Source organism: Aedes aegypti, chromosome 1 (genome assembly GCF_002204515.2).
Source record: "Aedes aegypti strain LVP_AGWG chromosome 1, AaegL5.0 Primary Assembly, whole genome shotgun sequence".
Lineage (NCBI taxonomy): Eukaryota > Metazoa > Arthropoda > Insecta > Diptera > Culicidae > Aedes > Aedes aegypti.
This window is the reverse complement of record NC_035107.1, coordinates 284,879,465-284,907,363: the sequence shown is the minus strand read 5'-3', so window position 1 is coordinate 284,907,363 and position 27,899 is coordinate 284,879,465. Positions and strand designations below refer to the sequence as shown.

General features: G+C 40.6%; 2 protein-coding genes across 6 annotated transcripts in view; one reads left to right on the top strand and one right to left on the bottom strand.

Moving 5' to 3' along the window:
• The window catches only part of LOC5575947, a 547,305-nt gene that overhangs the window by 304,717 nt on the left and 214,689 nt on the right, over positions 1–27,899 (top strand). For all 3 annotated transcript variants that reach the window (XM_021838036.1, XM_021838035.1, XM_021838034.1), the window contains exon 7: positions 3,402–3,519. In XM_021838036.1, the coding sequence (XP_021693728.1) occupies positions 3,402–3,519 (118 nt within the window). The remainder of the gene's footprint in view (positions 1–3,401; positions 3,520–27,899) is intronic.
• LOC5578721 (probable multidrug resistance-associated protein lethal(2)03659) overlaps positions 4,061–27,899 on the bottom strand; it is a 34,220-nt gene continuing 10,381 nt past the window's right edge. For 2 of the 3 annotated variants that reach the window (XM_021838032.1, XM_021838033.1), the window contains 9 exons: positions 24,010–24,256; positions 21,976–23,576; positions 21,618–21,918; positions 21,410–21,560; positions 21,120–21,350; positions 20,767–21,056; positions 5,532–5,801; positions 5,075–5,247; positions 4,061–4,375 (listed from right to left, as the gene is read on the bottom strand). In XM_021838032.1, coding sequence (XP_021693724.1) covers positions 4,135–4,375; positions 5,075–5,247; positions 5,532–5,801; positions 20,767–21,056; positions 21,120–21,350; positions 21,410–21,560; positions 21,618–21,918; positions 21,976–23,576; positions 24,010–24,256 — 3,505 coding nt within the window. In that variant the 3' untranslated portion in view covers positions 4,061–4,134. Of the gene's footprint in view, positions 4,376–5,074; positions 5,248–5,531; positions 5,802–20,766; positions 21,061–21,119; positions 21,351–21,409; positions 21,561–21,617; positions 21,919–21,975; positions 23,577–24,009; positions 24,257–27,899 lie in introns of those variants that run through there. The other variant, XR_002498701.1, reaches the window with a different exon arrangement.

Genomic DNA, 27,899 nt, shown 5'->3' with positions numbered 1-27,899 from the left:
GAGGTCGTGGGAGCAGATCGTGTGGTGGTATCGGACTTTATGTCCGAAAGGGTCTGAAGGCAACTCCTGTCCTCAAGTCATCCTTCAACCCAGAGCTTCCTATCTCCCAAAGATTGGAATTCATTGCGGTGCAAATCAAAATCAACGACCTTAACATTGGTATTGTAGTTCTTTACAATCCGGTAGTTTCGAACTCGAATTTCGCCCGTGAATATGAAGAGCTGTTATTCGATCTGCAAGATTTCGCCTTCGACCGAATATTTGTACTAGGTGATTTCAACATCAACGTTCGTTCTTCCCAACCAACGACTAACTACCTTGCTTTAACTCGAATACACGATGCTTTCAATATCTCAATCTTACCAACCCCTCCCACGCGAATTGCTGATCGAAGTTCAACGACAATCGATCTCATGATAACGGACTGCCCCCAATCGATCCTTTCAGCCAAGACATGTACTAACAGTATTTCGGATCACGAAATTATCTACCTTATCTCGGACATAAGGATACAAAGAGCAGTGACCCAAAGGATCAACATAAAAGATTTTCGGAATGTGGATGTGGTTGCCTTGCAAGCGGATTTCCAGCCGTGACTTTCATCAAGTTTTGGGAGAGACCAACATCAACGTCAAAGCTGAACGCCTAACAGCAGAGCTACGGAATCTCATGCAGCGTCATGTACCCAAGCGGTCAATACAAGTGAAGGACAAGCGTATACCTTGGATAACATTCAAAATCGAGAGGGACTTAGCACATGCTCTGTATAAGCGGAACCCTAACCGAAGCAGAAGTAATGATGAATGGAAGGACTACACGCGGAAACGCAACAAGGTGGTCTCGCTGATATCGGCAGCTAAGAGGCGTTATGGAGAGAAGCAATTCGGGCGGGACCTTCCTGCGAAAAAACTTTGGAATAATCTCAGAAGAGAAGGCATCCATAATAGCAACAAAAATTTCTGCTGCGATCACATCGATGGCGAGGAGCTCAATACATTCTTCTGCGATGGACACCGGCAATTGAGGGTCGCTGCTCCTAACGATGTTCGTAATTCCAACACAGAACCACCTCATCGCACTGCTGCTGATCGTGGTGAAAGATTCACCTTCCGTCCAACTTCTGTCGTGGAAGTGGCTAGGAAAATCTCTGAAATCCGGACAAACGCTGAAGGCACTGACGGAATATCCATTTCGTTCATCAAAATGTTGTCTCCTTTCATCTTTCCTCTGCTGGTGCATGTCTACAATGCAGCAGTTGATGCAAAAGTCTTTCCGGATATTTGGAAGAAAGCACTAGTCACGCCCATTCCAAAACTGGCGAACCCTGTGCAGCCCAAGGACTTCAGGCCTATTAGTGTTCTTCCAGCACTTAGCAAAGTGCTTGAGAAGATTCTGCTAGACCAAATAGTCGAACACGTCAACGACACTCAAGCTGGCCCTGCGTTCCTTGCCGCAAATCAGTCCGGTTACAGGAAAGGGTACAACACCACTACGGCTCTAACCAAGATCACACACGACATAGTTAACAACTTGGACGACGGCCGCTGTACGGTTATGGTGCTGGTCGATTTCTCCTTGGCTTTCAACTGTGTCGACCACCGGAAACTTGAAGGAAAGCTCTATGACGAATTCCATTTTTCGAACATGGCATGCAACTTGATCTCATCGTTCCTTGGCTCTCGGTCTCAAGCTGTAAAACTGGGTGACCATTTGTCATCTCAACTACCAGTCCCCGAAGGCACACCCCAAGGCTCATGTTTAAGCGCGTTGCTATTTAGCCTTTACATTAATAGCCTCCCTCTGGGACTTCAATGCAGCTACCAACTTTTCGCGGACGATCTCCAGATTTATGTTTCAGGCCCGATTCAGCAAGTCGATAGGATTATCTCTATCATCAACGAGGATCTGAAGCACATCGAACGTTGGGCCGGAGAGAATAAGCTGTTTCCGAACCCAAAAAAGACGCAAGCGATAATTTTTGCCAAAGAGAATTCGACAGTCGTACCTACCACGGGGATTATTTTCTGTGGCGCGGAGATTGCTATTCTGGACACAGTGACTAACCTTGGACTTCGAATGGATAGGTGCCTCAAATGGACGCCTCAAGTGAACGATATCACGTCTAAGGTCTTCTGCACACTCCGTACCTTCAAACGTTTTGCACCAGTTTTGTCACTACACACAAAGCAGAAGCTGGTGCAATCTGTGATCTTGCCGTTCTTCACTTACTGCGACGTGGTGTATTATCCTGGTTTGTCGGCAGCGCTGAAAGATCAGTTGGACCGATGCTTCAAAGCATCGGTTCGATTCGTACACAACATTAAGCGCAGAGAGTCTACGGCTGGGGTAATCAACACTATAATCGGACATGACCTAACAACGAACTACCATGAGAGGATTTGCTGCTTCATGCGACAGGGGTTTACTGGGAGTCTTCCTAGCTACTTTCAACAGCATCTTCGTCGTGGACGGCTTGAACGATCCCAAGCATTCGTTGTTCCACGGCATTCAACTTCTATGAGAAAGAGTGTACTTATAGCGGGAACCATCGTATGGAACCAACTTCCGCTGTCGGTGAAACAACAGCCATCCATTACCTCCTTCAGGGCAGCACTCAGAAATAGACAACCATAAAAAATATTGTAGCTTCCTCACGATCTTTTTTTATATATATTTAGTTTTAAATTCTTGTTATTTTTTCCATTGAACACTTCCTTGTCCTAGAAATAAGGCTACCTTGTACCTAAAGGATTAGGTCGAACTAAATAAAATTACATTACATTACATTACATTTAGGCCAGCGAACTTTTGCCCCACACTAGATTCGAACTCTTGCCCCTTCTCCTTCTTCTTTTTCTTCATTATTCTGTGCGAGCTCGACTTAAAGTAGGGTCAGTTAACTTGACTATATGCCCTACTCTCTTGCCCCCACTGGTGGGCTATATGTTCGTCTAAGACAATTAATTTAAAAAAATGGGTAAATATTGTAGCCAATATTTTGAACGATCAATGTGTGGCTTTTTTTTCAAATGCTATAATTTTTCTGGAAATATTGATTATTCCGCTAAGGTCAAACTTCTGATAGATTTTCAGTTGAGTACAGCTTTCCAACTGTATTTTAGTCAAATTTTCCGCCTAACAGTAAAAACAACATTGGTGTGTTTTATGACTCCTATACAATGATTATGAAATAAAAAACTACTGAAAAAAATTCTCTCGGTAAGAAATGTTGTAACTCACAAATCGAACTTTACTGCATTACGAAATTGGCATCTACAATTTAAGTTGAACAAAACCTCTGAAAGGCTCCCCTTCCTATACAAATGCTCAATCACTGTAAACTTTTAGCGAGTGGCCTTCTAACGAATCCGTTTTTTTTTTCTTCCATTCTTCTTTTCCAGCCACCATGAACAAGCCCATCGAGCCGGAAAAGTACATCGATCCGGCCATGATCGGCGTGCTGGTGGCGATGGCCGTCATGTTCATCATCATCTGCGTCGTCCTGCGGCTGTTTAGCAAGTAAGTGGAATTGGAGGATTTTCTTCGCTGTAATGGTGGTGGTGGTTGGGGAAGGAAAAAATCCGAAAAGATTACATATAGAGCAGATGTTTAAGTTTGTGAAAAACTTAGCATGCATGCAAGATTGACGAAAGAAGTTCTCGACCAGTGGATTACAACAGAATTGTACCAGATTTAATTACTCAGTTAACGCGTTTTTTTCTAACAAAATAGTACTTACAACATCGTTATTTCAGGTGGAATTTATCATTTTTCCCAGTTTGTCCGTTAAGAAACAAAACTTGTTATTCGTAACAAATTTTGATATGATTATGATACAATCTGTCGGAATCCACTAGTCAGAAAGTAGAGAAGTTGCCAATCTTCTGACTACGTAAATTTTAGTCGAATGGAAAGAGGAAAAGCTGGTAAATAATGAGCTCAATTGAAACAGGGTGGTGCAAATGATTGACAGATAATGATTACGGTGCCGGAAGTCACGAACGGAAATCGTCCACCCCCAGAGGGATGGGAATTTCCTTCTGAACGAAATCAAATATTATGACGGCAGACGGTACTCATCGGAAACTTTATTTGAACAAACTGTTGTTACCCTAGCGGGGCGTGATTGATTTGTCAACTTTTTCGGATGACCAAATACTCATTGATGTCCATTCCGGTTTCGTCGAAAAGCTTCCGGAAAAAGCCTCTGGGTTGGAGTAACAAATTCGCTGGACTGTCGAATTCGACCAATTGGCCGGCGTCCATCACCAGAACCCGATCGCTGTCCATGATGGTGTGCAATCGGTGAGCAATGGTGAGAATGGTGCAATCTCGAAACTGGTTCCGGATCGTCGATTGGATCAGTTTATCCGTACTGAAATGGGGAAAAAATAATATGGTCGTTGATTATCCTGACATCTGGAAGGAAGGCGTCCAAGCTTCTGGAAGGAAGCTTTCCAAGCTTCTGGAAGGAAGCTTTCCAAGCTTTCAATACTTCTTCGAGGAAGCTCTCATTGCTTAAAGAGGAAACGTTCTAATTCTATTTTTCTATTCGTTCTTGTTGTGTGCATCTCAAGGTCTAAGGAATGTTGAGTACGTATTCTATTAGTCAATCGGCTTACATGGCATTAGATGCATCATTACAGTATAAATACAAATTTTCACAGGCTATAAAAAAATGGCAACAATTTCATCACGGAATGCTATCGACAACATAAATCTTTGAACGTTGAAAGACTTAATGCTTCGAAAACCACGTTTACGACCCTCCGTTCCTCTTATCGAGATTGAACCGCAGCAAAGCGAGCAACATTGCATCAAATTCTATGGCAAACCATAAAAACCGTCCATCCTCTTCCAATGAAACAAAAAACGGAATCTCCACGTTTCATAGAGCATCCTTTCAAGTTGTATTTCACCTTTTACCCGATTTCCATCAGAGACAATATAAACCCATTCTTCCGAACGACGGCCAAGATTGAAATTTATCTTTCGTCGTAACTCCCACCGGGGGATAATCTAATTCCCAACCCCACCTCCAGCAAAGGAAAACAATAGAAACGATAAAACTTACTCCGGGTCCACACTAGCAGTGGCCTCGTCCAGGATCAGGATCCGACTGTCCCGCAGGATGGCCCTCGCGAGGCAAATCAACTGCCGTTGACCGACGCTGAAATTGGCTCCCCCTTCGACCATCTTGGCGTCCAGTCCTCCCGAGCAGTTAGCAACTACGTCCTTCAGTTTTACCTGTTTTATCGAAAAGGGGTGTTAATATTTGAAAAGTTTTTCCAGAAATAGCCCTCGAAGTGCGAGGTGCCATAAAAGTTCAAATATTCAAATCTTATGAACGATTCTATGTCATTTACCCGAGAAGCATTTGCCCGAAAGCTATTCACCCGAATTTCTTTCTCCGGGAATTCGGGTGAATGTCGTATTCGTGTACATCTCGCATTCTGGGAAAAAGACGTTCGGTAAATGCTATTCGGGTAAATGATTTTCAGGTTTTTGTTATAGAATCTTACGAACATTACCTGCTCAAGTGCCGCCCAAAGCCGGCTATCATCCGGCTGCCCGGGCCCCTCAAACGGGTCCAGATTGGAGCGTAACGTGCCGGAGAAGATGACCGGGTCCTGGGGAATAATCGAGATGGCAGCCCGGAGGCGACGCAACGGAACCGCCCCAGTGTCGAGCCCGTCGATGAGGATGGTCCCCCTTTCGGCGTCGATCGGTGCCAGGCGAAAGAGGGCCTGAATAATCGATGACTTGCCGGCACCGGTCCGACCGACGATGCCGATGCGTTCCTATGAGGGAGAGGGAAGGAGATAACGTGTAATGTTTAATGTGGATGTAAGCTGGGAAAATGTTTATTTTCTTCTTTTGGGACTACTTGCCATCTGATACAGTATCGTACTTCTTAATTTAGTGTTTTCAAATCTTTGTTTCAGGGACATAATGTTGGTAACAGTAGTCACGGTTTTTACAAATTTCTTAGTTTGCATGAATTCGTGGTGATTGCCTTTTTCGTGATTTACATGATTCTAACCAATTTGAATTGTGACACCCTAACGTTCAGCATAACATGTTCTACAGCCTCACAGTTTACTCAGAGCACTCTCTCATTGTCAGTCGGTTTCTCATCAACCCGAACAGATTATATCGCATATAGGTGTAGTGAATGAGCTGTATAATTGTTCAAAATTCATTATGCGTGTACAATTCAGCTAACTGGAAGTTTGTGAGAGTGTTCGAAGAACGTCAATGAGCGTCACATCGGAATCGATGATGATCGTGAATGAGTAAAGTGGTATGCGTATATGGGCGATAAAGGAAAACGAATGAAATCTGGACAAACATTTCAAAAGGGCACATCGACATTGGTAAACATTGGCTTTGCAAGACGCTGTTGAGCCCAATTTAACTCGATCACGCTCACCAATACCACTATCAGGAAGAGCTAACACCAATCTTTCTGATAGTGGTGTTAGTTTGCGTGGGCGGGCTAAGAAGGGCTCAACAGCAACGTTTCTAAAAAAAGGCTCAAGACCTCTTGAGCCCTTTTCAAATGTTTGTCCAGAAATGCATGGTGCGAGAAGGTGAAAACGCGACAAGCGAGTTGAGGAGAAGCAGGACGAAGTTTTCAGTCTTGAAAGTACTTTTGCGTGGAGTAGCCGTCGGTTCGATTTACGGAATCAAAATCATTATTTTCTGAGTGGGATTGTTGAATATCGTTACGGTCACTACAATAGGTACACACGATAGATTCTAAACTAGTAGCAGTTAGTTATCTCCCAATCGACCGTGCGCACAGAACCATCTTCATTCTATTACGACTGCGTTTGAAGAAGCAATAAATATCTCTTCGGTTTTACAGTGCCGGTTTATTACTTTAAAATAAAGTGTCGTTTAATTGCCTAATTCAGTGTCGCGTTCAGTCCAAGTTCCGAAATCCGGAATCAATGATGAATATGATTACGACAACGGATTATTCAACGCCAATAAATATAGAACTGTATGTGAAAATATATACGAAAAAAGCTCTTTCATGTCCTTTCAGATCAACTACACTTTACAGAAAATTTAATTCATATTTTATTGAATTCTCTAGTGCAGACCTGCACAAACTTTTTGGATCGTGGGCCACTTCTCAGATACTGCGCATCAATTTCGATTTTTTTTGGTAAAATCGAATGAATGTGATAAAGATTTTGAAAATAGATATATGCTTCTCTGATACAATCTTTTCAAAGATTCTTTGAGAGTTGTGCTCAGGATTTTGGCAGAATCCATCATGAAATTGTGCAGAAAATTCTGCTCTGAACCCTGTCAATTTGTTGTCCAGGACTGCATACAAATAACTTTCAAAATTATGTTCAAATAATTTTGTCAGAGTTTCATCTAGTATTATTTGAAAATCCTTCCCAGGTTGTTCTTAAAACTGGTTCCAGGATTTTGGGAGAATCCTGCGCGGTATTCTGTGAAATTTTCCTTAGGATTTCGTTAGAACCTATGTTGAGGATTTTAACAGATTCTATATTCTTAAGAAGCGTGTACTGCTCAAAATTCGGTAAGAAATTATTTGAAGATTATGTGAAAACCTCTCCCATGATTATATCCCGGATTCGATTTTATTAAATCCCACTCTGGATTCTGTGTCAATTTTGACCAACATTTTGTGAGAATCCTGCAACTTTATTCCGTGACATTTATGTGAGAATCCGGTCTTGAATTGTATAAAAAATCGTATCTTTCAGTCAAAATTCATAATACAAAAACCTTCTTTTTTCTTTTGGTGGCTCAATTCATATATTTCAAGGAAAAAATGTTCGTTTATTATGTGGTTTGCCAAATCTGAACTACGGTGCCTTCAGGTTAATCCCTTCCATAAAATGTTGTACATCGACCTTTTTCGCCGCCGAACACCAGTTTGATTTGAACTGCTGCTCGGTTTTCCTTGGATTTATTAGTTTTTTTTTTTTTTGAAATTCCAGCTGACCAAGGTCCAATACCGTTCGATAGGGCGGAGTTCTGGTCTATTGAAAGGGTTTTGGTCTTTGGGTACCAAAAGCACGTTTTTCGCATCGATCCACTCGATTTCCTTTTTCCTTAGTCGCTAAGTCTAGCCAGAACAGCACAAGTCTATTATGCTGCTTCAAGAAAGGTATCAGCCGCTTTTTGATGCACTTGTAGACGTAGATCTCTTAATTAATGGTTCCCGTAGTGATGAAAATTTCACTATTTAGACCACACGTGCATATGGCATACCGGACGAGATATTGTTTTATGAATTTTCGTAGTTTGAAGGTTTCGAAAATTTCATAAAAGTTACGTGCGAGAACTTCGGATTCTCTTGCCGCGCGAGCAAAATTTTGAAACGCTGCTTCTCTTACTGGACGTTGTCATTTTGAAAACTGGAGTGCAAACTCACAAAAGCCACCATTGTATAGATACTCAACTTTCAAATGAGACATTTCAATTTTATTTCAATGCATTTTCAATATTGTTAGATTAGAAAGGTTCTTTATATATCTAGTAAAAAACAAAACAATGAAAATGCAAGCCAATGAAGATCCAACTCACGTATGAACTGCGTGAGCTACAACTAAAGTGAGAAAAATCTCGAGCATGATATATGAGAATTTGAGATTTTCGTAATACTGTGAATAACTTTGCCGAAGACACCAACCTTTTGTAGAGATAGAAAAGTTTTCAAAATTGTAGCCACCTAGCATTATATTTTTCACCGCCCTTGATCTGTTTGATAACTTTTGTTGAGCAATTGTTAATAACGCCACCTAACAAATGAATTCTCAATCAGATTTGTTAGTGCCAGATGGCCCTCGATTTGCTAAACATCCCGACCAGTGTGTTACAACAAAATTGTAGCACAATTTTATCAAGATTTGTTACAAATAACAAATTTTGTTTTATTATTGTTAAGAGCACTTTGAGCTTATGGAGGAAATTATAATAATAAAACAAAATCAGTTATAATTACAAAGGCTGTTTCAAATTTGTTTCAATTTATATCATTATTATTACATAATTCGTTATAAAAAAAATTGAGAGCAATTGTTTCTAACATATTTTGTTATAATTCAGTTATAGAAAATAATCAAAAGAGTTATAGTTTTATTTGATTTGAAACATAATAAGTTAAATTTTTGCTTTAATTTTGTTTAGCGTAGAGGAAATTATGTTCTATTTTTTGTTATTTTAACTAATAACCAGACAAAATTATAACATATTTTGTTTGAAAAAAGGACTAACTGAGTAACGAAATCTGTTACAACTGTGTTCTAATCCACTGATCGGGAACTTTTCCTAAGACACATACATTCTAGCTCATCAAGACTCAATGCACAGATGATTGAAGAAGATTTTATAGTGCGATGAACTATCGATTAAATGTTCCACTGTCAGATACTCTTGACCTACTGAACAACTTTGTCGAAGAAACCAACATTCTAACATATTATTATTATTATTATTATAGCTTTATTAATCATTCGCAGTTCATCGGTCAGTGAAGACAGACGTTCGTTCCGATTCTCCGTGCTATATTGTTCGGTTCTATTGTTAGGTACTAGTGTTCGGTACACAAAGCTTTTTGACTCGAGTGGTGTGAAAAGATAAGTCGCCCCTTTTGTTGTTGTTCGAGGTTGGATTAAACACGTGATCAGAGGTACATTTTTGATACTTTTTTGGCAAAGCCCTCCATCCGGAGATGGAAGGGTCAGGTGATCCACCTGATCCTCCGGATGAGACGGTAGGCGATAAAATGGATTTGACCTATTCGAAGGGTGCTTCTCATGGAAAATGCAACTCGAATGGCCCCCTTGAGGCGTCCAGAGTAAGGATTTATCCTGAAAGTGCCAAAGGTCCCTACACGGTTTTCTTTCGAAAAATCGATAGACCTCTCAATCTTTTGCTGATCTCTGCCGAATTGTTCAAAACGGTCAAAGAAATCAAGCAAGTTGAGCTACGCAAAATTCGAGTGACGATGTCCGATCGAAACGAAGCAAATGAAGTTGTTGTCCTCCCTCGGTTCAAGGGACTGTACAGAGTATATATTCCGTCAGCGGAAGTAGAAATCGACGGTGTCGTGTACGACGAAGTGATTTCTCCTGAAGAAGTGGTGAAAATTGGCAAGGGAAAATTCACAAATCCTCAGCTCCCCATGATTTCCGTTTTGGAATGCGAAAGACTCGCAATGCGCGAAGAAATAGCATCCAATGAAATATCGTTCAAACCCTCAAATGCAATGCGCGTAACGTTTGCAGGGACAGCTTTACCCGATTATCTGTGCATAAATGGCGCATTATTGAAAGTCCGTCTTTATTCCCCGAAAATCATGTTATGCCGAAAGTGTGGTCGACTGGGGCACACGAGTAAGTATTGTACTTTGAAACCTCGATGTGGACAATGTGGAGGGAATCATGATGTGGCTGCTTGCGAGGAAGCAAGTACATCTATTCAGAAGTGCCTTCTGTGTATGGAACCACATGGTTCCATGAAGCACTGTCGCAATTATCAAGCAAAGAAGAAAGAAAATAAGCAATTGCTGCTGAATCGTAGCAGGTTGTCCTACGAGACGTTGGTTAAACAAGTTGATCCAACATTCGTTTCCGAAAACACCTACCAAGCATTGACCCATCATGAAGATGAGGACAATGATGGTACGAACAGCTCGAACAGTGGTTTTAAACCACCTAGGAGAAAGAGAAAGCGGGATGTCAACGGTAAGTCCATCGACAGGATCTCTTCTCAGAAAGATGACACAACCTTTAAAAAAACTAAGCCAAAGAACAAAATAAACGATAGAAATGACCAACAGCTCCCACATAGCACGCGTGATTCATTCCCTCCTTTACCGAGTGGTAGAGATGTCCCAGGATTCAGAAAAATCCAAGAGCAAGAAGCTGAGCAAACGCAAAGTTTCTCAGGGCAAAACGTTACGGAATTAGTGAAAACCATATGCAAATTCCTCAATTTCGATCAGTTTTGGATAGACATGATCGTCAAAGTAATCCCCTTATTGACTGCCCTTTGGAACAAACTAACTTCCTTATCGACGCCCCTTGAAACTCTTCATCCGCTGTAATGGCTAATTTAACCTCAAAGAAATCTTTGAAAATTCTCCAGTGGAACGCACATAGCGTTGTTCCGAAATTAGATCGTCTTAAAGTCCTCTTGCTGAAAAACAACATAGATGTTTTCTGCATATGTGAAACCTGGCTTGTGAACAGTAAATATTTTCGAATCCCGAATTATAACATTCTTCGCAAAGACCGTCTTGAGCCATACGGTGGAGTCATGATCGGATTGCGCCACGGTATTGAATTTAAATCTATCAACCTTTCTTCTTCGGGAAGCGTAGAGTGTATAGGAGCTTCCGTTAAAGTGAATGAAGTGTTTGTTTCCGTGGTATCAACATACATCCCTCCAAATGGTCGGTGCACAGCCCAGGACTTGCAAACTACACTTTCACAGATAAATGAATCATTTTTCTTATTCGGTGATTTAAAAGCACATGGAATTTCATGGGGCAGTTCACGAGACAGTGCTAGAGGAAATATATTGTATAATATTATTGATGAATACCAATTGGTTATTTTGAATAATGGATACCATACAAGAATTGCGTGTCCACCGAATTCGTCAAGTTGTGTTGACCTGTCATTATGCTCTAGTTCGTTGGCATTATATTGCACTTGGGAGGTGCTAGATGATCCCAATGACAGCGATCATCTACCAATAATTACAGATTTCTCTCCGTCAGTTGGTCCAGACGTTATCTCTGAAGATATCTTATACGATTTAACAAAACACATAAATTGGGCAAAATTTAAAGATACGTTAGTAATAGAATTATCATCACAAGAAAACTTCCAATTAGCGAAGGACAGATATGAGCATTTTTCGAATGCCCTTATACGATGCTTGTTGCAAGCTCAGACCAAACGGATTGAATCGAGGAAAAATAAAATTCGAAATCCTACATTTTGGTGGGATAGGGAATGCTCAGAAAAACTGGAAGAGAAGACGATGGCTTTCAAACTATTTCGGTCCACCGGATCAAGAGAAAACTACTTTGAATACAAGAAAGCTGAAGCCGCATTTACACGAGTGACTAAGCATAAAAAACGAAACTACTGGAAAAATTTTGTTGAATCGTTAGATAAAGATGTATCACTTTCCACTCTTTGGTCAATTGCTAGGAAGATGAGGAATAGCAGAATTCGGACGGAGCCTACAACAGAGTATTTTAATGAATGGGTCGATCAGTTTTCGTCTAAAGTTTGTCCACCATATGTCCCAACGGATATAAGGAACTTCGCTGATAACCGAAATGAAACTTTTGGAAACTTAAGCTTACCGTTCAGAATGGAGGAATTGAATATGGCTTTGGCATCTTCAAACAATACCTCTCCGGGATTCGATAAAATCAAAATGATTGTTCTAAGTAGTCTACCGAAAATTGCAAAAGAGATACTTTTGCAAATTTTCAATGATCTGTTTACGCAAAATGTTTGTCCCGATGAGTGGAGACAAATCAAAGTAGTTAGTGTTCTGAAACCAACTAAGGACCCATCTCAAGCAAGCTCTTATCGTCCGATTTGTCTGTTATGCTGCCTTCGAAAATTGATAGAACGAATGCTGTTAAATCGACTAGAGCTGTGGGCAGAAAAAGAAAATATTTTTTCCGAATCCCAATACGGATTTCGAAAAGGGCGAGGAACAAGAGATTGCTTAGCGCTTCTAGCATCAAGCGTTCAATTAAGCATTAATAAAAAACAGGAGTGTGCATCCGTGTTTCTGGATATTTCAGGAGCATACGATTCAATCGTTATTAACATTCTTATCGACAAAATGCATAAACTAGGTCTGCCCTCAAAAATTGTCAATTTTCTGAGTAATATTCTATCATTTAAAATAATGCATTTTTATAACAAAAATACACTACAAACAGTTTGCTACAGCTATTTCGGCATACCGCAGGGTTCTAGCTTGAGCCCTTTTTTGTATAACATATACACGAATGATATTGGGCGCATATTACCTAATGGTTGTGTATTCTATCAATTCGCTGATGATACAGTACTAATTATACCAGGAAAAGATAGATACGTTATTGAACATTTCATGCAGCAATCTCTGGATCGCATTGAATATTGGGCAACAGAAAATGGTCTTACATTTTCTGTAGAGAAAACCAAATCTATGCTGTTCACAAGAAAACATAGTCCACCTAATCTCTCATTGTGGCTATATGGTGAAGAGATTGAAAATGTCACTGTACATAAGTATTTGGGAATATGGTTCGATTACAAAATGACCTGGAATGCCCATGTGACCTATCTTCAGAAAATTTGTTCAAAGAGAATCAACTTCCTCAGGACCATAACGGGAACATGGTGGGGTGCACATCCTACAGACATGATAATGCTGTATAAAACAACAATTTTATCTGTACTCGAATATGGATGTTTCACTTTTGGATCAGCTCACAATACGCACCTTCATAAATTAGAGAAAATCCAATTCCGATGTTTGAGAATAAGTATCGGATTAATGCACTCTACGCACACAAAGTCGGTGGAGGTTATAGCTGGAGTCATACCTCTACAGACAAGGTTCCACGAACTCAATTGTAGATACTTGGTAAAATGCATAGCTGAAAACCATCCGTTGGTAGAAACATTAGATGAGCTTTTTGAAATAAATCCATCTTGTAGAATGCTATCTGCATACCGACACGTTATCACCATTAAGATAAATGATCCACCAGCAACGAGAAACTTTTCATTTTGTGTTGAAACTCATTCCTATATACCTGATATGGATGATTCAATTTTAGCAGAAATCAGAAACATTCCACAACATCAATTAAGTAGAGTGGCACCGAGTATTTTTCAGCAAAAAATTAATTCTGAAGACATTCAAAATATTTTCTTTACCGATGGTTCTCTGATTGATGGATCAGCAGGATTCGGGGTATTCAATGAAACAATATGATATTTCTTTAGCATGCAAGATCCATGCTCGGTGTCACAGCAATCTATTTCACATGCAAAATAATCCAACAACTTCCTCCCACGCGTTACACCATATGTTCCGATAGCCTCAGTGCTTTGAGAGCACTACAGGTTAATCGGATCCGCAATGATACAAATCAAACAGTGTTACAAATAAAGGACATTATCAGATCTTTGACTTCTCAAGGATTTTGGATTAAGCTCCTTTGGATACCTGCCCATAGCAACATCTATGGCAATGAGCAAGCTGATAACTTAGCAAAATTGGGAGCTCTAAAAGGGAGGTTGTTTGATCACGGGACAGAAATCAGAGAATATACTAAATCAGTACGATCTTCAATGAATGAAGACTGGCAATTATCATGGGATAGAAGTGATATGGGGCGATGGTGTTATTCCATCATACCGAAAGTCTCAAAGTTTCCTTGGTTTCATGACTTGGATGTGACTCGAACGATTATTAAAACATTCTCGCGGCTAATTTCAAACCATTATGCTCTGAAAAGCCACCTTTATCGAATTAATTTAACGGATTCTAATATGTGCGAGTGTGGAGTTTCCTACGAAGACTTTGACCACATACTATGGTCATGTTATCGGTTCAACGAAAGTAGAGAACAACTCAAAAAAGACTTACAAGCCATAGGCAAACGCAATTATCTTCCAATAAGAGACATTTTGGGCTGTAAAGACATCAAGATGTTACAACTGATCCACGTGTTTATGTCTAAGAACAAAATAAGGATTTGATGAAAATATAAATGTATCGAAGTTCATGTTTATAGAAAGATCAATAACTACGAAAAAATAAAATGTGTAGTAATGCAGTCAATAATGTATAATAATATTAATATAAATAATAATAATAATAATAAAAAACATACAATTACCAAATCGAATCACGGCTCAATTATGGTTAAAAACCGGGAGAGCCAATAGTTTTAAGATTTATTGTACAGTTAGTTGTAGTGTTGGTTGGTTAAAAAAAAAATAGCTTTATTAAGGAGATTTTCAGCCCTAGGCTGGTTCATCTCCGTTTCTAACATATACGATTGTCAAGATATTGACAATTTAAGAAAAAATGTTACTAGGGCCACCTATCGGATAAATTAACAATTAGTTTTGTTTTTGCCAAATAACTCTTGATCTGCTTAGCATCTTTGCCGAATACACCAACCTTCTAGCTCTTCAAGATCTCGATATAAAAGATTAAAGAAAATTTGATACTAGCGGACAAATTCCGAATTAGGTTTGTTACTGACAGATAGCCATTGATCTGCCTTACAAATTTGTCGAAGACATCATCTTTCCAGTTCATCGGGGCCTTGAGATATCCGTTGAATGAATGATTTGGCCAGGGTGATGTGCATTTGGTAGGGTGATGTGCTAGTATCCATCGTATTAAGCATCGATCAGTGAAAACTGCAATTTTCCCAGTATTGCAGTGAATGATGCTGATACAAACCGATGCCAAACAATACTTTCTCAAAACGGCTTTAGCATTGTGCAATAAGATTTTGATAAATTTTGATCTCTTTTTGGATATAATGCAATGAAAATGCATCTTGCCGTATTCTCAATCCGTCGTATCGTTTTCATTTCTGTCGCAATCAGTTTCCAGATTCGTCTCACTACTTACGGCTCACTGTGATATATTGAGTGATCGCGATCAACGCGATCATGAAATATTCTAATAGATCTACGGGCATCTCTATACTTTCCTTCAGCATGATGGAATATACGAACTTCCTTAAAAATTCATTGTTCGTCATCAAAATTCAGCCCGAACATATGAATACAATTCCTTTTAACCGTTCAATTATGCCATTTGCTCACAGTGCAGCGAAAACAACACAATCAAAGGAACCGTATTTTTGCGTCGAGCATCGCGCACACATTGATGCGCACAAGCTTTTTTTTCTCAGTATGACGGATTGAAGTTTGTTTACATTCTCAATTTTATGCGGTCGGTGGGGAAATTTCATAAAATTTCGTGACTTCAAGAAGTTTTACGGCGTGTGATTGGAATGAAATCCTTCAGTGGAGAAGTACGAAGGTTTTCCATAGCGAAAATAAGTGCCCGGCGAAGTAAGTCACATAAGGGGGCGGGAATAAACTTGTATCATAAAGTGCCCAGTGAACCACGTATCGTATAAGAATGTGCATCCAAAATCACATATTCATGCGTCAAAAATCAGAATCGCACAAGATGCTAAATTAAGCGTTATCAATGTCAACACAAGTTGTATATAAATCCTCAATACGATTCATAAACGACAATCTGTGTTGACAACAAAACATGTCGTAAATAGTGTAACATAGAATCGCGTTATGTTATATAAACTGACAAATCATATATCAATCCAGAAAGCATCGTATGAAATCGCAATAGCTTAGCAAAAATTGTCACCCAAACTTTGTATCTGCTGACAATGGGCCTCAAAGAACAACAAAGTGTGTGCCGCTGTACATGAAACATGTATTAATATTGGCAAATAATCATAAGTTGAATAAGTAACCTTTGCTGGTACAGTGGTAAGGTGCCCGATTCCGGATCCAGATGTCCCGCGTTATAGGTTCGCTGGAAACTTTTTTTTATTCTCATGCTAATTTTGTGGCATCGTAGTTCTGATCGCAGAAAGTCTGAAAAAGTCGTGCCAAGTACGCATATAGCCTCCACTTTGGTAGGTATATAGCCTTTTCATGCATTCTATACGATTGAATTGGTTCATATAGAATAATGTATAACAAAAGTTACACCAACCAAAATGTTGACTGGGTGGTGTGACTGGTGGCGATCGTTAAGCATTTCTCTCAAATCGTGTTCGTCCATGCGATTTCGGTGAAAAAGTGCAAAGTAGATAATTGAACTGAAGTTATTTAACAAAATACAGTAGTCTTATTGCATTTTTGGTGTACAAGTGTACAAACCATGACAGCTTTTACAAAAAATACACCTGGAAAGTTAATCTATGTTGCAGGTAAGTTGGAATAACCGCTGTAGTGGAACATTTTAAGTTTGATACGACGAATAATAGCGCTTACGACGAAGTAGAACGAACCCTAATTTCCGTATTTTACGGTTCTAAAACCGTAAAAAAATTACCGAACAGCCAAACTAAGATTGAGTGTGTATCCCCTTCAACATTTGACAGCCCAAGGCCCAAACGCAATGAAAGCGGAACGTAAACGGACAGCGGAGCTGGTTCACCAGCGCTATCATTGATGACTAAATATGAAATCGATCAATTGTTCCACTGGCGCTTATGGAAGTTAAACACTGGGGTCAATAGAATATCATTGGATTAAATAGGGTGTGTCGACGTTATCCTACTAAATAGGTGGATAAGTCGATTGTTTAAGCTGAATCTAACCAACTTAAACATCAGATTTCGTCAGTCACTTCCATAAGCGTCGATGCAACAATCGACCATTTTTTCAACTTATTTGGTCGGCTGTTAAACTGTCAACTGTTTAATGGGGGTCCGATTTCCCGAAAGTGTCAGATTTCCCAAAAGTGTAAAAATCATGTTTGCCACGGTTCATATATGTGATATTGACAAGCATACAGGGCCCATGCATTAATATCTATAAGTACAGTATTTTCTCGATTTTACCACTGCTAATTTTTATCTTGCCTTATTACATCACGCTCAATTTAAGCACTGTTACCTTTTCGATTAATCATACCATGGTAATGTACGATTTTCATACATTCTACATTGTACCTTTCAATAATAACCTTTAAACAATCTATGATTTGGTGCTCGGTCAATTTCTTATGAGCTAAACATTTGATTCACTCGATTTCTGCTTTGTTTTAGAAAATTTTGAATGAAAATCATATGGTAAGTAAATATTTGTTTATTATATCATGTTAAAATTTTTATTAATCCATGATACAATCATGAAACAACTGTATTTTTAAACAGCGTTTCAATATCTTTACTCAGGTATTCATACTGTGTGTCAAGCCTACTTGAGTCTGCCGGTAGGTGATACACTTGAAAACATAAATAAAACAAACATAAGAGCAGGGGGACGGACCTGGTGTAGTGGTTAGAACACTCGCCTCTCACGCCGAGGACCTGGGATCGAATCCCATCCCCGACATAGTCACTTATGACGTAAAAAGTTATAGTGACGACTTCCTTCGGAAGGGAAGTAAAGCCGTTGGTCCCGAGATGAACTAGCCCAGGGCTAAAAATCTCGTTAATAAAGTCAAACCAACCAACCAAACATAAGAGCAACAAGAAGTACTACTTACTCATGAAGAGTTTAAATCACAACTTTTATCTTACCCTTCTTCAGCTCACTGCTCTTAATATTGTGCAATTATATTGTTTTTGTTATTGTTGTTTGAGAGGGACATCATGTTATCATGTCTCTATGTACTTTATATCCATGTTTCTAAAGAAAATCATAATGAACGATTATTCAATATTCTGTTCAAAAAACTTCATAATTTATGTGTTTTAACTCTTTATATTTGCTTTTTTGACTGCAGTCAATTATTCCATTGCAAGAAACATTATTTTGAAGAGTCATTTTCAATTTCCGGTTTCAAGGTACTTTCAAGTTTCAGTAAGATGTTTTTGAAAAGAGACAAATGGCAAAAAAATGATAAAGTTTGGCGGCCATATTGAATATGGCCTCTTACAATTTTCGAGGAATCTTTATAAAACCTCATTGGTTTCATTTGGTTATTTTATTCTGTCTGTTTTTTTAGGTTTTTTAGGTATAATGTATCTGAAGTTCCTATTATTGACGAATTCTATCCAGAATGAGTCGAAAAAAATGAAAACCGTGCTCGATAGTCTTTGCAAAATGGCTACTTCTAGAGAAATTATTTATACAATCATTATGGCCTAGAATCATTTCAAGATACTTACTGTATCATCGGAACGTATTTACTTTACCAAAAAAAAAATCAAAATTTTGAAAATCGACCAAAAGTTGTTGTTAGAAAAACTTTTTTATTAATCACTAGTGGACCCGGCAAACTTCGTCTTGCCATCAAGTAGGCTGTCGAAAAACGCCATGGAACGCTCCGTGCAAAATGGAAGTTCCGTTCACTCCTGTTTTTTGAACTTTCCCGTTAAATATCCCTTACTTTTTATATACACAAACACGTCGGAACACTTCAGGAACATAACTATAGAAGAATAATTTTAATCCGTTGAGCCGTTCTCAAGCCATTTCGTGACATACAAACACCACTCCATTTTTATTTATATAGATTTCTCCATCATGAAACTTTGTTCCAAACATCTGTTTACTATCAAGATTCTATGGTGAAAATTTAAAAATATTGAAAATGGAGTTTCTGTGTAATTTAATATTTAAGTTTTGTTATTGATTTTTTTTATAAAAATAAAAAAATATTTTTTCAGTGTACTTTTTTTCTTATAGTCCAAACGGTTCACTACAACTTCTTCATAAAACATTTTTCTCTAAAATCAACAGATTCGGAGTTAGAATTTTTCAATTAAAATGCATGCAAAAATTTATAGGCCATTTTCAAAAGTTACATTTGAGTCAAAATGATGAATATTTCTATGAAAAACACTTATTCTACCATACCAAAAACATGTGCAAAATTCAATCCAAATTGAAGATGGTCGAGCTTTGTGACTGACCGATTAGACATGGAATCCATCTATCAACACACTGAGTCACTACAAGCCCTGCTACTGCCCTGATATTTCTCAAGCGTTGTTTAATGGATTCGCACAAGGTTAATTTTTGAAAAACTTTCAAGAAAAACTTTTTAGTATGTAAATTTTTCAGGGTTCATTTTACTTATCAATTGATTTTAAATATGGCTCCATAGCATTCCTATGGAAAATTCACAAAAAAGTTACATTCCTTTAAAAATCTCTATCTCTTCCTCCAGAAATATTTGAAAAATTGAAACATTGTTTTAAATTATCAAGCGGAATATTTTCAGCTGTTGTTCTAAACATTTTTTTGTGATTTTATTTTTTTTAATTCCTCTAGCAATTTGCTCACGAATTTCTCCTAAAAATCCTCAGGAAGATTTCTCAGTTATTTCATCCTAGGATTTGGCCGTACTATTTTTCCTAAGAATTTTTTTATGTCATAACGCCAGCGATTGTTCTGAGTATTTCTACAGATTTTGATCTAAAATGCTTAAGGTGACATTTATAGAAACTTCTAGAATGTATAAAGAGAAACCAAAAAAATAAACAAGATTGGCAATTATAAATTGTTAAACAGTATTAAAATGATCTTTTAAAATTATTGATGGATTAGTACCTGAATAATGAGATATTGAGCCTTGGTTTTTACAGTGAAGATGAACAATTTTACGTCAATTAGAAACTTGTTTCTAATGTTTGTCTTATGCAGCAAAACAATAACCATCGATTTTAATCTACGAAAATTCAATAATTACCATGCAACTGAAATAACCTCACAGTGAGCTCAACACTCAGGTGAGTTAATATCATCCGTAACACATTTCCCTGAAGGTGGAAAATGGATGACAAAATAAAGCGAATTACGGTCCGGTAACCCCCACGGGTGCCACCCTGAATCCGAGAGCCCGGATAAAGAGCTGTCAATTTTCATCAATTGAGAAAACCTTCTTTTCGATCTGAACCCCTTAATTAAATCATGAAGCGTCCGCACCAAAAAGCAAACGGTGCCCAGCTCAGCTTTCTTCGGTTATAAATATTTAATAAGTTGGAAATAGATTCGGGCTTACCTTCGCCTTAATCTCGAAACTTAGTCTCTTCAGCACCGGTTCGGCGTGCGGGGCGTATCGCAAGGTGATGCTACGGAATTCAACACTTCCCTTCTGGGGCCAGTTTTGCGAAATTTCCATCGCTGGTTTGATGGTATCCTTTTCCTCGTCCAGCCGGGAGTACTCCAGAACCCTTTCGACGGAAGTCATTTGGTTTTCCAGCTCGGCTGTTTGCCGTAAGCCCCAGTTGCACATGCCGATTAAATTTAGCACCTGCGTGATGGCCAACCCGACGTTTCCGCTGACAATTTCTAACTTCAATAGGGTTAATAATCTTTGTTAGGGAATTAGTAATTTCGATGGAAGGTTCTTACCGGTTCCCAGTATTGGGAAGCTGAAGACGACTGCAGCAATGTATAGTGCACATATTAGGTCCAACCAGAAGGCAAAACCTCTGGCGATGGCTCCGAACAGGAACGAAGCCGAAGAGTTCAGATCCTGGTGGGCGTCGAACTGTGACAGCATCTGCCGCTGCGCTCCGAAAGCTCGAACCGTGGTGAGACCTTCCACGGTAGCGTTTGTATGAGCGAAAATCGGACTACGCGCTAAAAAAGTTAGACGTTTGATGAGTTTGAGGATAAGGAATAAGGTGTGTTGAACTCACTGATCGCCTCGACTCGCTTGACGTTCCGCGCCGTTTTCAGAAAGACGTAGCGTAAAGCGTAGAATAGGGCTGCCATGATGGCCGTCGGAACCAGCAGCCAGTAGTTTGCCAGCGAAACGATCACGATTATACCCGCCAACTCCAGGAAGAACTGTGAGAAAGGAAGATCTACATCTATTCCCGAAGACTACAGTCCTGCCATACTCACGTACAAACTGTCGATCATAACCACCGGCAGCCCGGCATCAATCAGGCCGATGTCCTTGGAGAAGCGGTTGATCACCCGTCCGGATGAGTTGGTGTTGAAGAAGTACATGGTGGCTCTCGAAATGCCCTGGTAGAGGGATGCGTGCAGATTGAGTGACGCCCGTAGACACATTTCGAAGAAGGCGAACGAGTTGACCGACAGGAGAAGAGTCAGCGCGATCAGTCCGCTGTACAGCAGGATGTGATCGTCTGTGGTCCACGTTGCATCTGAGGTGCCGGAGAATTTCTCCTCCCAGTTGACCCTGAACCAATGAGCCTAGTTAAACTTTTATAGAGTTGGACGAACATGGTTGACTTACCAAATGAGCAAGTAGTAGTCAGTGCCTGTCGAAGACATCTGCCAGGCCAGAAGCAGTAAGCCAACTAATACGACGAACAACCCGTTGTTCACCGACTTGAGGAAGTCTTTGTATACCCTGAATCCAATGGTTCCATCGTTTTGGTTTTCGCCCACTTTGCTGTTTGCTGGACCTTCTTGTGTGGTTTCTTCTAACAGTTGATCTGTCTCGATCGTTTCTTCAGTTACATCCACGTCAGAGTCCTTAGCTTGAACTATATCTTTGAAATATTGTCGCACTTCTTCGTAACTACCCTTGGCTTCAACTTGTCCTTTGTTCATGATCATTATACGATCCATTCCACTGAGATACTGTAGCTGATGAGTTACCAACACGCAGATTTTCTCAGCCAGGTATCCCTGAATACACTCTTCGAAGATGTGTTTCCCTACATGAGCATCCACCGCAGATAGAGGATCGTCCAGCAAGTAGATGTCTGCTCGCCTATAGATCGCTCTTGCAAGATTCACTCGCGCTTTCTGTCCACCACTCAGACTAACACCCCGCTCACCAACTACCGTCTGATCACTGTTCGGCCACAGCATCAGATCTCTCTGCAACGCACAAACCCTGACCACTTCATTGTATCGATTTTCATCGAACGGTTCTATGAACACTATATTCTCCCGAACCGTTCCTTCAAACACCCAAGGCTTCTGTGAGCAGTAACTCACCGTTCCACTGATCGTCACTGATCCTTCCCTAGGCAATAGCTCTTTCATCAACAAACTCAGTAACGAAGACTTCCCGCTTCCTACTTGCCCAACAATCGCCCAAGTCTCACCTCTTCCCACGTTCCATTCATCCAACCGCATCCGGAAGCTCGACTCCGCCCATTCCGTTCGCATCGCCTTAACCTCAATCTTCTTCTCACACATCTCTTCTCCCCCTCCCCTTTCCCCATCCATCATTTGACCTTCCTCATCGAGAAAGTCCTCGATCCGTTTCAACGAGACCCACGCCTCGGCGCAGGACGTCACCGCCAACGGCCAGAACTCCACCATCGAGTGATTGATCACGCTGAAGAACGACACCAGCATGTAGACCTTGACGGCCGTCAGCGCATTTCCAGCGTATACGTACGCCACCAGACTGGCGAAGATCGACAACTTCGGCATGATCCTCAGCGCGAACAGTCCTGATCGGATAAAGGCACTTCCTCGTAACGCTCGGATCTCGTCGCGTCTCAACCGCTGCACAACCGCCTCAAACGGCCGTTCCCAGACGTACATCTTAATCACCTGAATAGCCTGAACGATCTCGTTGGTGAACTTCACCCGATCGTCAGTGGCCAAGGCTGCCCTGAGCCTAAACGAAGCCGCCTGCTTGCCCAGCCATCCTTGACCCGGTATGAACAACAACAGGATGGCTATTCCGATCAACCCGGTGGGACCGATAAGACGGTAGACCAGGAACGACACGATCACCAACTCAACGGGGCCCTTCCACAGATCGTGGAAGAAGATCACGGCGTAGTCGAACCGGCTGACGTCGTTGGACATGAGGTTGATGATGCGACCGCTGAGTCCGTCCGCCGAGAGGGTCGTCGACAGCTGGAGGGCCTGGAAGAATGGGAAACAGGTCAGTTCAGTTATTAGGGATTTTTATGGATGAATCCTGAATCACCGCACTGAAGTCAATAAGATCAAAATTTAATCTCCAAATCCTTTCCTAATGCAATCCAAATTCAAGTTTCGTGAATAACAGCTATCATTTATTAGAATTATCTCAGAAAAAAGTCCACAAAAAAAGTCGGCAGCTATCAATCATCCATCCATAATCCACTATATCCATCAACAATACCCGGTGACAGGTCATTCATTTCTTTGCTCGAAATTGCATTCCACATCCCACTTAACGCGGGGCAGCTTTTTGCGGTGACTGTGGCCACCACAAGTTCTCATTAATTCATCCCGAGCTCGAACGATGATAACGATTCACCGGAAAGCCCCACCCCAATCACGCATTCCAACGCAATAATATCTCAATACCAACCTTTTGATAAATCATCGCGCAGCATCCGATTCGCAGTTTCATTCCCACCTGCAGCAGGAACAATTGGTAGAGATGAAAAATGGCCAACGGTGCGACCACCGTCAGAGCCAGTCCACCCGCATAAAGATACGCTTCGGAAATTGGTGGCTGTGATTGTTCCGGAGAAGATTCCGATTCCACCGAAGTGGCTGCCGCCACTTGGTCAAAGTACCGAATCAGTTCGCCCAGCAGAAAAGGTTGAACGATTCTGAAATGGGAGGATGATTGTTACTGATTAACGAACGGTCTGTGATTTCAGGAATTAAAAATGAGAAACAAGGTTTGGCAAAGCTATGCAATAACAGATATTCAAAAAGTTATTGAACTGTAATGCTTTTGTCCTTTATAACTGCAATGCGATAGTTGTGAATGACATTGGCTCCGTTATGCTATATGGCGTATGAGCCTGACATAAATTGTTAACGTTGCACTAGTGTTAAGATTTCAAAATTGAACTTTATTTTCATTGGAAAACATCCCGTATGCATATCGGCTGAAATATGTTGACGTCAACTGACAGATCTTTAACGTCTACCAGCCATCGAAGTTGTCGATTAAGAAACACAACGTGTAACGTAAACTTATTGCACTTATCGAACTTCCGCTGACGGACGAAAACCGATGAAAAGAAATCGATCTCTGTAGTTACGCTCTTGTGATACTGAACGCAAGATCTGTCATTAACATCATGATATCCATATCCAGCTTTTTACGTTAGCCTGTCATAAATTTTGAATCACCCCCTTATGACATTTCTTGCATGTACTATAAATTTTCTGGCTTGATCAAAGCAAGCTTTGTGGTGAAAAAAATTAGTTATGCTGACAGCAAGAAATATCAAACCTACATTCTTGTGTTTCAGAATAGGCCTCTGCACTGTTTCGATTTTGTATGGGATTTTGACTTTTACTGGCCTTGATGTTTACAAATTTCATAACAGAGTGAAAGGGAGAGGTACATTTTTGTGCAGAGCCCCATATAGATTTTTTCTACCACCCTTTTCAATCTCATCGTTTTTTTCTTTTTTAAGTTGATGGGCAGCAGTTAATCAACAGGGAGTTGAATTATATTATTAAAATGGCCAGGCCCACTGTGCAGACTTTGGGGTTGAAGACAATAGAAAAACTCGTGACGATAAGGTTATTCACGCATGAATAAACTGATAGACAAAATATTTTCAATTCAAGGAAAAAAGAAACGGGAACAACCGTACCAATCGTTTTAATTCAGGGTTAAAGGTAAAATCGTTGGGAGTGGCGTTACTAAGAATGTTAATGCACACTCCATTGTTGTTCTCCTGGGATGGGACATGTTCATTTTTTCGTCATGTCCTGGCTCTAGAGCCTTGGCCAGGTCCGTCCCACTCGGGCTCAGATTGGGTACCACTTCTAGTACTGCATTTGGTCCCTCGGTAGTGCAAAAGGTACCCAAGTTTGACAGATCGCAGTACACTTTTCACGGCATTCTAGATTACCTTTTGAGCCATAAAATTTTGGGCAACTGCATGGGTCCATGTCCCTAATTTAATTTGTCTTTGGCCTTGGCTTAAGCACCTTTGCTCGCTCTCTGAAAGGAGAAAGGAGACGGAAACTTATTTGCCCCCCCCCCCTCTCTTAATTTCCGGTATACAGGAACTGAAATTTTTTCTAATAAAAGTGCAATTGGATCAAAAATTATAATGATGAATATTAAAAACGATCTCACCAGACTTCACTAGTGTACGAACGTTTCCATCTCCTAAGTATGACACCTAAGTAGACTGTCACTAAGTTGTAATTCTTGTTAGTCCATCCACAAGCCAAAACCACTAGGGTTTTGTTCTTCTTCGTCGTAAGCGCTACTATTCGTCGTATCAAACATTAAATGTTCCACTACGGCGGATACTAAAACTTACCTGCAACACAAATTCGTTATCCAAGTGTAATTTTGTGAAAGCTGTTATGGTTTGTACACTTGTACACCAAAAATGCAATAAAACTACTGTATTTCGGTAAATAACTTCAGTTCAATTATCCACTTTGCACTTTTTCACCGAAATCGCATGGACGAACACGATTTGAGAGAAATGCTTAGCGATCGACTGAGCCACACCACTTTCCAACACAAGTTTCTTCCCGCCCCCGTGGGTGACTTACTTCGCCGGGCACTTATTTTCATTATGGAAAACCTTCGTACTTCTTCACTGAAGGATTTCATTCCAATCACACGCCGTAAAACTTCAATAAATCACCAAATTTTACGAAATTTCCTCAACCGCCGCGTATAATTGAGAATGTAAACAAAGTTTAATCCGTCGTACTGAGAAAAAAAAGCTTGTGCGCATCAATGTGTGCACGACTCTCGATGTAAAAATACGGTTTCTTTGATTGTGTTGTTTTCGCTGTACTGTGAGCAAATGCCATAATTGTACGGTCAAAAGGAATTGTGTTCATATGTTTGGACTGAATTTTGATAACGAACAATGAATTTTAAAGGAAATTAGTATATTCCATCATGCTGAAGGAATGGAGGGAGATGCCAGTAGATGTATATATTCTAGTAAAACATTTTGTTATAGCGTTGATATGTTGTGTTTTAACCATTCAATACACATAGTGAGCCGTAAGCTGTGAGCGCCCCAAGAGAAATCGCCCGAGTTGCTGCGATCGATAATCGATGTACTCTTCCCGCACCATCCCATAAGCACATGGCCCCCAGCGCCGTATGCGGCAGATGAAGGAGAAGAAGTGGCGAGAGTGACGAACGAAGAGCTGGCAGAAGTCGTGAAATCATTCGCGTCAAACAAGGCACCGGGACCCGATGGTATCCCGAATGTTGCCTTAAAAGCGGCAGTGAACACGGATCCGGACATGTTCAGAACCACGATGCAACGCTGCATTGATCAAGGAATCTTCCCGGATGTATGGAAGCGACAGAAATTGGTGCTACTACCAAAGGCGAGGAAACCACCAGGTGACCCGTCGGCGTATAGACCTATCTGTCTACTAGATACGACGGGCAAGTTATTGGAGAGGTTGATTCTCAACAGACTAGTACCGTATACGGAGAGTGCGGACGGCCTGTCCAACAACCAGTTTGGATTCAGAAAAGGTAAATCTACTCTGGACGCCATCCAGTCGGTCGTTCAAACAGCTGAGGTGGCAATCGAGCATAAAAGGAGCGGCATCCGTTACTGCGCGGTTGTCACTCTGGATGTGAAGAATGCGTTCAACAGCGCAAGCTGGGAAGCAATAGCACACGCGCTTCACCGCCTCAAGGTACCGGTGCAGTTGTGTAAGCTTCTAGAAAGCTATTTTGATGGTAGGATTCTACTGTATGACACAGAGGAGGGACAGAAAAGCGTTCGAATTACCGCGGGAGTACCTCAAGGTTCAATCCTGGGCCCGCTGTTATGGAATGCGATGTACGATGACGTACTGAGGCTGCCCCTTCCGACGGGTGTTAAGATTGTTGGCTTCGCCGACGATATCACCCTAGTGGTCTATGGTGAATCGATGGAGGAAGTAGAGTTGACAGCAGCGCACTCTATTTCCCTGGTTGAGGAATGGATGAAGTCTAGGAAACTAGGACTGGCCCGTCACAAGACTGAGGTGGTGGTGGTCAACAACCGCAAGTCCGAGCAACGGGCGCTTATCTCGGTAGGTGATTGCACCATAGAGTCCAAGCGATCCCTTAGGCATCTTGGGGTAATGATCGATGACAAGCTGAGCTTCGCTAGCCACGTTGAATATGCCTGTAAAAGGGCATCTACGGCTATAGCGGCGCTTTCGAGGATGATGTCTAACAGCTCTGCTGTAATTGCCAGCAAACGCAAGCTGCTGGTAAGCGTGGCGCTATCCATACTAAGGTAT